Source organism: Cygnus atratus, chromosome 1 (genome assembly GCF_013377495.2).
Source record: "Cygnus atratus isolate AKBS03 ecotype Queensland, Australia chromosome 1, CAtr_DNAZoo_HiC_assembly, whole genome shotgun sequence".
NCBI lineage: Eukaryota > Metazoa > Chordata > Aves > Anseriformes > Anatidae > Cygnus > Cygnus atratus.
Genome location: NC_066362.1, coordinates 207,971,618 through 207,984,106, shown reverse-complemented (window position 1 = coordinate 207,984,106; position 12,489 = coordinate 207,971,618). Strand labels below are relative to the sequence as shown.

General features: G+C 61.4%; 1 protein-coding gene across 1 annotated transcript in view; it reads right to left on the bottom strand.

Annotated features, from left to right (window-relative positions):
- The window catches only part of CLPB (caseinolytic mitochondrial matrix peptidase chaperone subunit B), an 81,288-nt gene extending 69,706 nt beyond the window's left edge, over positions 1–11,582 (bottom strand). Inside the window, exons 1-2 of the mRNA XM_035571733.2 lie at positions 11,168–11,582; positions 8,283–8,334 (exon numbers count right to left, since the gene is read on the bottom strand). Of these exons, the coding sequence (XP_035427626.1) occupies positions 8,283–8,334; positions 11,168–11,582 (467 nt within the window). The remainder of the gene's footprint in view (positions 1–8,282; positions 8,335–11,167) is intronic.
- Positions 11,583–12,489: the final 907 nt, after the last annotated feature.

Here is a 12,489-nt window from a genome sequence, read left to right as displayed (position 1 = left end):
AGATTTTCCTGATGGATTTCTAACAGTCAGAGATCCCGCGAGCGAGCAATAGTGACTCCGGGTTTGAGCCTGACAGCGTCCCCTCTGCCTGCGGAGCCCCAGCTCCGAAGGGCAATGCGCAGGCTGAAGATTTCTCTGAAAATAAGAGGAGGACGCGAAGGAGCCAGCAGAACATCACCAGGTGCTCTGGAATTTGCTGGAGGAGCCTCGGGAGAGCGACCCGCGCTGCTTTGTGTGCCCGGGCTACTTCGCCTCGAGACAGCAGCTCGCAAAGCTCCAGCACTTTGATCCCTCCGCCCGGCACAGAAAGAGCCCGAGCCGGGCCGGCCGCCGCGCGGCGCCGTGCCCTCTCCCCCCAGACAGATGTGCCTCCTATTCACCCCGCTGCCGGGGTTCTGGGTGACTAACTCGGTGACACCGCGCTCCCAGCCGAGCCCAGAGGGCATGTTTGAGTTTGTGCTCAGCGCCGCGAGCATGCCCAGCTCGCCCTCCCGACAGGTGGAGGAAGAGGAAGCTGGAAACTTGAACTTTGCCAACAACAATAGCTTCTGTTTCTCTCGGCCACTTCAACGTTTCCCCCGGCCCTTCCCCAATATGTCACTGCTTAACCGCAGGGGTGGCTGACACCCGAAGAAGCGCTCGCCCTCCTGGGACCTGCCCTCGGCTTTGCAGAGGGAGGGAGGGGAAAAAAAACATCGCAAGCCAGCGGCATCCCCAGCGTGAAAGCACAATCTCCCTGCTAGGGCTGGAGAAAGGATCTGCCCGTTGAGGAGCGTTAGGCAGGCCGCTGAAAAGCCTTTGATCTTGCTGCTGTTCCTCCTTGGGATGGGTCGTGTCTGCTTCCCAGCCCCTGTGTGACCACCTCAGGGCTGGTAACACGCTGCAGCGCTTCGCAGAGACACGTGAACCCACGAAACGTTACGAAAAAAATGCCAGAAATTAGAGGGAAGCTCTTACCCATCTGGATTTCTGAAGGGAAACTGAACCCTCAGAGGAGAGCGGGGCTGCCCAAGGGCACGACGGGTGGGTGAGAGCACTGCAGAATGCACACGGTGGGGAAAGCAAAAGAAAACTGACAGAGACAGCGCAAGATGCTGCCCTCACCCCATCCCGGCCCTGCCTGGGAGGTGCTCCAGCACAGCCAGCAGAGCTCCCTTTTTTCAGGGCAGCAGTTCCTTCAGGCTGGCAGAGAGAAGGACCGGGACACACACACGCTGCCGTGCGCTAGTGCCCAGGGAAGAGGGAAGGGCAGCAGGTCAGCAGTGCTGGCCTCAGCACGAGCCGAGGTGTGCCCCTGCCGGCATCGCTGCATTTGGGGAGGAAAAGGGAAGCGCAGCCTCACCTAAAGGAGCCCCGATCCACGGCTGAGTCCCCACATCAACGGCTGGGTGTGCGTTGGGAAAAACTCTGCACCAGCCTGATGGCCTGCCTCTGGCAGCGGCCGGCAGCAGCCGGCTGGGGAAAGAACGTAATAAGCACCATTTGCAGAGGGGTTTGAACATAACATACTCACTTCTGGCAGTCAGCGCCACGCCGGCCTCGGAGCTGGAGGTGGCACTGCCGCTGACGCGGTTACCTGCCAGGCCTGCTCTGCACAAACCTGCACGGCCTCTTCCCGAACTCCCTCGGGTACCTGACCCCCCGTCACCCAGCGAGTTTCACAGTTTATTTACGTGCTGCACTTGCTCTAAGCTTGCAGCCCGCACGCCCCCCGGGTGCTCCCTGGCTCCCGTGCTGAGGGACCACGTGCCGTCAGCGCTCGCTGCTCGCTCCCAGCACCCACGGCCCCCACTTGGAGCTGACGGAAGCCGTCCTGCGCTCGGCCCCATCGCCGCCAGGCTGATGACCACGGCAGTAACTGGAATTAGCTCCCTGATGGCTACCAGACGCATTCCGCACATCACAAACTACCGTCCGCACAGCTGTGCCAGACGAAGCAGCGCCTGCTTCCAGCGAGGATTTGGGCACGCTGAAGGGTTTAAAGCTGTTTTGGAGACAGGCAGGGGATCTTCTGTCTCCTGCGGCCGGCTGGTGGGCCGCTGACTGCAACGATTGGTCTTGTGACTCAGCATACAAACACGATCGGTCCTGGGAGGTTTTGTGGTCGGAATGCTACAAAAAGCAGGAAAAAAATATCGCTGCGCAGGAAGCGTTAAAACAGAGCACCCTGCAAACCCGGTGAGAGGCTGAGCGGCGGCACCAGCTCATTTCCCATCTTTCCTCCTCAGCCCCCGCTGCCCTGCAGGGGAAAGCTGCCCTCCTCCTCCCTCTCAGCTTCTCAGCCTCCCAACAGGGGAGGGCGAAGCGTGCACAAGTCTGCCACGATATCTCACAGCCGAAGTGAAGAAATCTGAGCTGCCGTATCTGCTCCGAGTCCCCGAGGCCACGCGCCAAATCAAACTTAATAACCAGTCAAAAACTTCCACCGAAACAAAGTGCTGCACAATTTGGTGCACGCGTCATGAGAAAAGATTAAAGGGAACATTTAAAGGAAAAGAAAAAAGTCTGTTTATCCTAAAAACTCAGGTGCCCGTTAACTCAGATATATTCTAACAACTACGGGCCCGGTGAGGGTAAGCAGACAGCGGAATATAAAGCGCAGAGCGATGGAAACAAACGGCGTTATAAATTATCTCCCCGCACTGTCTCCAGCACGACGCAAAGGTATTTGCAGTGCTGCTAACTGTTCTGGAACAGGCGTGAGATGGGAGATCTGTGCCCATAAGGGCCCGCATCCTCTGCATGGTTCTGTCCCGTGCTCAGCTGCTTTCCCTGCCCCAGGCACGAACCTGGAGCTCAGGGCAGCAGAACTCCTCGTGCTCTCCTGGTCCGTGCGTGGTGAGGGCAGGAATGGGACTGCCAGGAGGAAATCCACCAAGTGCCTGAGCCCCAGGGAGCTCTGACGCAACCCCCGTTGGCAGCTCACGTTCAGCTCCCATCTGGGCTCAGTTCGGACGAGGGGCTTCCAGGAATCCAGCCCTGCACCGCAGAGGGCGCTGCTCCAAGAGGGCAGCCGCAGCCTGACTCACCGCAGCCCGGCCGGGGATTTCACGAGCAGTTTCTAAATGTCTTTAACGTACCCAAACACAGAACGGTGGTTTGAGACGGGGAACAAGCAGCGGGTGCTGCTGAACTCCCAGCCCACCCCCTGCACTGGAGAGAGCTGAAAGATGAGAGCAATGTTCGTGGGCAGAATGCATTTTACCTACGCACAGGCTCATCTCCATGGATCTACTGTGGTCCTGCCAGCTTAACTCAGCTCCTCCTCGCAATTTGACTATAAAAAGATGTAAAAGGCATAAAGGACAAGGGAGAATACTTGTTTGGTCTAGCTGGGAGGACTGCACGGCTCCTTCCATGACACGCGTGCCCGTGAAGAAAGGCGAGCAGCCTTCCAGAAGAGCAGCCTCGCCTTCCAGCACTTCTCAGCACCATGCCAGGTACAGAACGGATTAAAAAGCAAATCACCGCCATGACCGCACAGTTCAGGGAGTGCAGCAGCAAACGCACCTTCAGCTCAGTCTCCTGCAGCCGACCACAACCTCAGATTTAATCTTTTCTCAAGAGTAGAGAGAGATCTGGGCCAAAACAGCATGACAGCGTATGCCCAGGGGGCCGGGGTGTTTTCGTGGTGAGGAAACGCGTCCGGTCCTGCCAGCACACGTTCCATGTAAGCCTCATGCTCCGGCACACGTCCCACATCAGTGCTTCTGGGGCTGATCCTGATTTCTGGCCTCTGGGATTAGGACCCTTTATCAGGTGTGATGCTGCCACAGCCAGGAGCCCGGGCCGGGCCAAACCCCCTCTGCCACAGAAGGGAACGTGCTGGATGAGCTTCGTGGCCTACAAAACAAGGAAGATGAGCAGACACGGCCTGGGAGGAGGCGGTGCAACGATGAGTCAGAGACTCCTCGGCTGCTTGACCAGGAGAGATCGCGCTCGACTTAGCTGCTTCTGCAAGCCTCTACCTAAAACTCAGCCTGGAGAGAGCAGAACCAGCTGCAGCAGCTGACACGCAGCCTCCTGCCTTACCTCCACGTCTGGCTGGATCCCTCTGAGAGCAGGAGAGCGCCTGGTCACCTCCAGATCTCATTACCACGCGGATTTGGGCGGCTGCCTGCTGTTAGGAAGGAGCCTGATAACAGCCGTCAGACATCCGCGCTGCGTTTCCATGAGTCACAGTCGCCCGGCGCTCATCAGAGCGCTGCCCCGTCACATTTAGCTGGCGAGGAAACTCTGCTGCGAGCCTGCACTTTTGTGGGTGGCTTATTAAGAAACAAAGCTGGAACACGGAATCAATATTAACGCTGAACATAAACACAAGGAGGATGGAGGCAGTAATTCTTTATGGCTTCGCTTGTTGCTTTCCTTCCAAATGCACGGAACAACTGAGGTTGCGGCAAATTAAACTATCCACATTAATTAGGTGTTATCTTCTGTACTGGCTAACAGCACGAAGGGCTTGAAGGGAAGAGCTGGCCTGCCACAAGCTCCAAAGGGAACGGGCTCAAAAGTTAACGCATTCCTTGACCTCGATGCGAAAATCAGACTGGTTTCCCACATTCAGAAGTGGGTAAAGAGGAGAAAACCTGCCTGGGAGCTGCGAGCAGACAGAGGCAAACAGAGCGCCTGGCTCACAGGCTGGATCCGGCCTTTGGCCATGTGATCCTTCCCGCAGCAATACCGATGTGTTAGCGTGAGGTCTGTCTGATATGTCTGAAAGGCCTATTCATCCTCGACCAAGGAGAAAGCTTCTGGCTGGAATAAGGAGAAATTCCCTTGAACGTAAGCCTCCCTTTCATTCCTGACACCCATAACTTTCATCCTTCCACGCCTGACTGAGAGACTTCCAGCTGAACTCATCGCGCCCACCTCACCGCCCCTCTCTGCCCAGCAGCTCAACGGCAAGACAGGACCCAGGGAAAGCCTCTCTGCCACGCTGCCAAGGGTCCCTGCCACAAGCCCTTTTCGGCCCCTACAGCCCAGACCTCCTTGGTTTGTGCCCGAGGTTCTTCGGGTTCTTAGGCCCAAGATCTGGACAGGCTTACGACAGCCTGGCTCCCAAGATCAGACGCGTTTAGTTTTGTACGGCCGTATCGCTTTTCACCTCCATTCACATCCTGGCTGCTGGAACAAAGCAGCCCGTTTGCCTACAGTCCTGTGACACGTGAGCCCCTTAGCACCATTAGAGCGGTGCCATCCACTTCCTTGAACACACAAAGTATTTATCACACTGCAGCACCCTGCTGTCTGCTGCTTCTCCGTACCTTGTTCAGGAGTTCTGCAGCTGCCTGATGTCGTGCTCCTCTAACCTTTGCCGTTATCCCGTTTTCTGACCTTCCTGCTCAGTGACGTGACTGACCTCAGCTAACTCGAGGAATATGATGAGATGTACGTGCTCAGGGAGAGGCAGGAAAAAGACTCAGAAAGAGACGGCAAGAAGATTTACGCTCCAGAACGCAGAGGGGGAGATCTTCTGAAGGGTGACCTGCCCTGAAGAGCCAGCCTCCAAAAAGCCAGCATCTTCTCCAGTTGATAATGCTGCTCCTGGCCCCTCCATCTTCCACACCACGTACCCTGCGCCTGCGCACTTGGATTGCGTGCATTCCTAAAGTCCCCATCTGTAACCTCGCCGCTCCCCATTAACTTAATTCCTACATGAAAAATTGTTTCACCCTTCATTGCATCGTGTCACCCCCACACTCGTCAGGAACACAAGCTCAGGAGACAGCCCAGTAAGGCCACGCGTGCCTTGGTCTCCACACCGCCCACGCTTTGACTGTTGTTTGTTTTAGGAACCCGCTCCTGGTTATGCCTGCTGGCATCCAGATCCTCTGTGGTGGCCCCCAAACTCCCTAGTTATGATTCGGACCATCCTATGGGTGACTGTTAGGGCAATGGAGGGAGTCACTTTCTTCCAGTAGAAAACAGAACTTTTTTTGGATAACGAGCAGAGCTATCCTAAAAGCTCTCCAGTTCTCTGCTGCAGAGCGCAGCCCCTGCTCCAAACTGCCTCGGAGCCTCCACCCACCCTGTCTTCCCTCTGCAGTGAAGCACAACTTCAGGGTTCAAAGCCTCTGTCTTTGCACCTCGCACCACGCTCTCATACACCTGCCTTCTACGCTGCAGACCAAGACGTGTTACTAGCGGTTGTAGTTACAATAAAGGGCCAGGTACAGGCAGTCAGCTGCACAAGGCGCTTGCAAAAGGCCAGCTTCCCAACTCGCGCAGCAAGAAGAAAACCAAGTCCCTAGCAGCAGGCGAGGAGAGCATGTACCAGGGCACGCGGTCTGGAGAATTACAAACATCTGGCTTGCTTTTTCTGATCGTCTCCGAGCCAAGAGGACGGAGAGCTGAACGGCAGCAGGAACTGCTCCCCAGCACAGGCAGCAACGGGGCTCTGCTCAGCTTTCCTGGCGCTGCCTACGGAGGCAGGGTGCTGAGCAGCACACGACGCGCGTCTTGAATCGCCCGAGCTACACAGCGCGCCGCTCGGCCCTGCCACACCGCCGCCTTCTCAGCGCCTTGAAGTTATTGCAGCGAGACACGAGGCCACGGGAGAGACTTCAGTTTAAATGAGCCTAACGCTATATTAGAAAACTCCATCACGGCAGCCTCCCCTTTCCTAACTCACCTCCGGCAAGCTGCGCCCAGGCTCTGCTGCCGAGGGAAGCAGGCGGGAGGGCCGAGCTTCCTGGGGTAGCGCAGGGAGCAGGGTGTTGATGTGGACGGGGCTGCCCTCTCCTGGGTGCAGCCCTCGCCGCCCAGCTCAGTGTCACGCTCCTACCCGGCTGCTGCTGAACGGGGGCTCTGCTCCTCGCAGGGGCCAAGAGCAGGAGCCCCTCATGCGACTCAGTTTGTGCCTCTGGAAGCTCCAGGCGCTCGCCAGCAGCACGTGGAGGTTCTGGGCTGCTGAGGTCTGTCGTAAAGCCACGGCTGAAGCTGCCTGGAGCGGGGGGAGCCAGTACTTGTCACGGTGCTGCCTCACGTCTGCTGGTGAGGGACGTGGCAGGCACAGCCAGGCAGGGAGCTTCAAACGCGGGGTGCTGCGGGGCAGGGGCAGGGAGCAGGCTGTGGGAGGGGGATCGGAAGGAAAGGGCACGGAAACAAAGGCTGTGAGCACGCAGCACGGCTGGACTGAGTTCAGCTGCAGCCCTTCCCTCATCGGGGGGGGGCACAGAGCATCCCTGGCGCTGCTCTGCCCGAGCAGGCTCGCAAATCACCCAGACATCGCCAAGCAGCGGCTTCCTGCAATTAGGAGCAGCAGAACACATGTGCCAATTAGCTGCACGCCAATATCCTCCTCGGCCCTTGATCCAGACCAGACCCCGGCCGCTTCCTCCGAGCTCCGGGGGCTGCGCGGAGCATCCTCTGGCCGCGGGCCAGGAGGGCTCTCCTCCTCGCCGCGGGAGGACACCCGGCACGCGGCTCCTGGGTCCTGCACTGGGTGGGAGAGGCCTGAGAGAAAGAGGGGACACCAGGAGGGGCGAGCACAGCGCAGCAGTGGCTGCTCCCATCCCGTGCAGGCTTCCAGGCTACCAAAACGTCTCTCTAGTACTGGTTCCGGGCAGCCGTCTGGGGAATGGGAGACCTCAGCACCGCCGGGCTGCACGAACCATCCCGGGAACCCCTCGAGCCAACAGGAGTCGCTGCCCTGAGCTGCAGGCACGGGAAGGTTCAAGGGGGAAGAGAGAAGCGCGCTGTTTGTCAACGCCCCCAGTGAATTTAACGCTGCTGACGGCTCCTGAGCAACGCCACGACCCCAAAAGAAGCAGGCACTGCCAACAGCAGCGACAAGAGCGCTGCAGGCCTGCTGTCTCGGGGTTAGGAGCTGTGAGCTCTGCAGGTGCTCCTCTCCCCGCTGGGCTTGGCCACTGACTGCGGCCACTTCCCCAACCTCCCGGCTTGGGTGGCAAGCCCCAGGACAGAAGCGCAGTGGGATCTGGCTGGGCAGGAGTTTGCTCCAGCCAGCTGAGGAGCCCGCGAGAGCTGTTAGTTTGGAGACAGACCCACAGGAACACAGCTCTGCCGCTTCTGGCCTAGAGGGGTACGCCCAGGCCGTGCTGCACCGCGCGGACTCGCTGCAGTGACCTCTCACAGCGCAGGGATCTGTGACCCACCCTGCAGCTCACCCGTGCCTGCTCACAGCTCCCTCTGGCTCTCCTCCCGCCTGGTGAGCACCCAGCCCCTGCCTGCTGAGAGCTCCGCACGAGCTGAGAGCCTCCCTACCTCCCCGCCCCGCGCAGCGGCGTTCTTCACACGCGTCTCTAAAAGCTGCTCACCTGTTGACTTCGGAAACGTTGTTGAACCTCGCAGCTTCCAGCAGAGCATCTTCTGCGAACAGACAAAGAGAGAACGAGTCAGGAGCCGAACACACGGCTGCGTAATAACCCGGAGATGGCACAGGGCACTGCACCAAACAACACGCGTTAAGAAGGATCCGTTTCTGCGAGCAGGTTAAAACTAAACCGCCTGCTCGCCGCCTTACTGCGGCCTCCCTGGAAGCCCTGGCGCGAGGCTCTGGGGAGTTCAGGGCTGAGCTGCACGTCTCAAAGCGTGGGTGCGAGGCCCAGGCGCAGGGGCACAAGCGGGACACCTGGGAGGCGGCAGGATCCCCAGCCTGGCTGCACAGATCCCTTCCCCAGCCCTCCCGGCCCAAGCACAGACGCTCAGGCAGCAGAAGCAGCAGCTCCCTCCGCGACGCCCCGCAGCACGAGAGATCCCCTGGGCTGGTCTCCTCCCGCCTGCGGGGAACGGCCTCCCCTCACTAGCGCCCGGCTCCCGAGGTGCCACTGGGCAGCAGCTCAGGCTGGAGGAGAGGGGAAAGCATCCCGTGGGGTGCCCGGGGCTGGGGGCGGGCCTGCAGCGACCTCCTGCTCCTGCGGGACCGCTGTGAGGGAGCAACTGCGTGAACAAGTGGCGAAACGAGGCTGCTGTGCCTGCAGCGAGCCCTGCCAGCAGCGGGTCCTGGGTCCAGCGGGCGTTACAGGGCGCCGAGGCAGCCCCAGCCCAGCCAGCTCCTCCTGCAGGCGAGGAAGGACACCTCCCGGCTGCAAGGGGTAGGGCAGCACCCGGCGCTGCTGCCAGCCGCTACCCGACACGACTGAGCACCCCCAAAAAGTTCTGCCAGTCACCACCCGACCTCCGAGGGGCCCCTTTCCCCACCCGCAGGGCCCGCTGCAGCCCCGGGCTGACAGCTCCTGGCTGAGGGGTGCTGCAGCCCCCGACAAATCGCTCGTCCCTGAGCTCTGCTTCAGAGCGAGCGCTGCAAACGGACCCGTACCAGCGCGTCTGGGAGAAGCCGGGACAATTCTCCCCGGTTCCTACCGGCTCCAGGTGCTTTCTGCCCTCTCCACCCAGCATTTTGCGCCTCTTTTGGCCTCTTCAACCCGTCCGTGCCCAGCCTTCTGCCCTGCCTTTAACCCGTCTCCTCCTCGGGCAGCCGCAGCAGGAGACGCGGCTCCGTCCTGCGCGCTCCCCTGCGGCCCCTCTCAGGGCAGTACCGAACAGCCGCGATTAGGCAGGAGATGATGATTACGGCTCGCCCTAGCAGACACCTTCCCGCACTCCAGCACCGCAGACCTCGACGCTTCCTCTCGCTGCTTCAGGACGAGCAAGCAGCGCTTGGAAAGCTGCAGGGAGGTTTTTGGCTGACGGATGCCGGCGGTGCAAGGCACCCACGGACTGAGAGCCGCCCCGCACAAACCGCTGGAGGTCTTCGGTTTAAACTGGGAGCGGGGGCACTGCGCACCCAGCCTGGCAGCGTGCTGCCAGCGACAACTCACCGGGCTGAGGGTGTCCGGGGGACCTGCGGCCGCCCCGCAGGGCCGGCACAGCGCCTCTCCCAGCACCTGGAGAGCAACGCGGGGCTCCCCCCAAGCCCTGCTCCGAGCGAGGGGAAGGCAGAGGGAAGGTTCTCGGACGCGGGGCCGAGCTCAGCGAGCTCAGCAGCCAGAGCTACCCAGCCTACAAACCTGCAGCGAAGCCAGCCCCGTCTGGCAGCCCTTCCCTAAGCGCTAATTACACAAGATTTCCCATAATGACGGCAAAACCTCCAAGCAAACAGCACAGCACAGCACTCTGTGCGTTACTCATGGGGAAACCCACCTCTGACGTGCCCGAAACTACCGCGTGAGGAGGAGTCCTGCTCCGGAGCCACGGCCCGTCCTGCCCCAGGTCGGCTGACGAGCTCGCTGCCTCCAAGACCTGACCTGTGAGCAGTGGCTCGTGATTAAAGCTCCGCAGCTGCAGCAAGAAGCAACTTGAACCCCATCTCATTTTCCAGAGCTTGGAGACGAGCTCCTCACCCAAGGACCGAGGTTCACCTGGGCCGTGTGTGCCTGGCAGACTGCAGACCATTAAGGGGGGCTAGGCTCCGGCAGCACCTCATTCAGTGGCACTAACGAGGCCACCCGGCCTGCGGCAGGGGTAGGACAGCACCTGGAGTCCTCCCAGCCCCAAAACGCAGCATCAGCGCTGGGCAGGGGACTCGCTGTGGCACAAACCTACAGTTACACGTCAACCTAAAAGCATTCAGCTTGCCCCAGCAACCCCCTGGGACCATCCCAGATGCCTCAGCTCGGAGGGGCGCGTCAGCCTTTCGAGACCCAAACCTAATGCCGTGGCAACAGGAGCTCGTGGCCACCCACCAAGTGCCTCCTTCCCACAGTGGGTGGACACACAAAACCACTCAGCTCGTACGTGCCTGAAACACTCCCTGCTCAGGGCAGAGGGCTGGGGAGAGCCGACCCCGTGAACACGCACCCTGCCAAGTAACGTGGCTCAAACCCTCCCCTGCCAGCTTTCCTCACCCATAGGCACGGAGCTGGGTCCTCTCCGGGCACAGACCTGTCGGGGACGAAGCACAGCGCGCGTCCTGCGGCAGGACGGGTGCACACACAGCACTGCCACTGCCTGCACGCCCCGTGTGAGCAGGTGATGGCGCTGCCGCGACAGTGCCCTGCCGTGCTAAGACACGGGCCCAGGGCGCGGTTAATGAGACGCGATGAGCGTGAGGGTCGTTAGCATCCTACCTCAGAGCTCGGGGGGATCCCCCACGGCTCAGCGCACCCCTGGGACAGGGACACACGACACCTCCTCCCCCGCAGGGCTCCCCCACCCGCCCCCCCGGCCCACAGGCAGCCCGGCTGGGGGCAGCAATAGTCACCCTTGGTCGCTCGGTCCCTCGCGTAGCAGGCAGCCAGCGCGGCGACGAGCAGGCCCGCAGGCGCCGCAGCTCCGTGGGCCCCGCTCCGGTACCCGCCGGGGCCTCCAGGGCCCGGGGGGCGCCCCTCAGCCGCCGGGACCCCCCCGGCGAGAAGGGCCGAGGGGGCTCCCCCCGGGCCCTGCCGCCGCTGCCGCCCCCCGCCGGCCGCCCCCCGCCAGGGCAGCGCCGCGCTCCCCGTCACAGCGGGCTCGCGGCGGCCCCTGGCGGCCGCGGCCGGGACGAACGGCGGTCCCACAGGCCCGGGCCTGGCCGCCGGAGCTCCGCCGGCCCCCCGCGAGGCCGCCGGCCACGGCCGCGCCCGGAGGAGCCTCGCCAGCCCCGGCGGCGGCGGGCGGGCCGCCAGGGAGCCCAGCATCGCGCCGCGCCTGCCCCGCCGCCGCCGCTGCCGGCACACAAAATGGCGGCCGCCGGTGGAGCGGCGCGGGACGGGCGTCGGAGCAGGGCGACGCGCAAAGCCTGGCGGGAGATGTAGTCTCTGCACGGCGCAGCGCCGTGCTGCAGGCGCAGCCGCCGGACTACAGCCCCCAGGGAGCGCCGGGGTGCCGGCCGGCCGCAGGGCATGCCGGGAAGCGCAGCCAGGCCCGGCTGCCCCCCCCCCCCCCACCCGGCAGGGGGCACCGGGGGGCCGCGGGTTCGAGGCCGGCCCCGGGAAGCGGCGGGGGCGCGCGGGCGCGTTCCCGTGCTCGCGCCCTTGTGCGCTCGTGCGCGCGCACGTGCACTCGTGGGCAGGCGCGGACACGTGTGGAGGTGCAGGCGTGCGCGCGCACCTGGGGTGGTGTGAACGGGCACCCACCGGTGTGCTCGTGTGGGGGCACAGGAGCTCCTGCACGCGTGGACACAGACACACTGCATACACGGGACACGTGTGTGCATGGAGGGGCACTTACATGCGTATAGGGACCCATATGTACATATAGGGACACACACACACGTATGGACCCAAATATACTTACATACATGGACACGTATGTACCCATATGGGACACTTACATACATATAGGGACACAAACGTACATACACGGACACTTACATATATATAGGGACACATAGGTACATGTAGGGACACACACATACATGTATGGACACATACATGGACACATATGTACATACATGGACACACACCCCTACGGGGACACATACATATGTACACAAACATACATGGAGGGACACGTGCGTACATGTAGGGACTTGTATGCACATGTAGGGTCACGTGTGTACATGCAGGGACACGTGTGTACATGGAGGGACACGTGTGTACATGT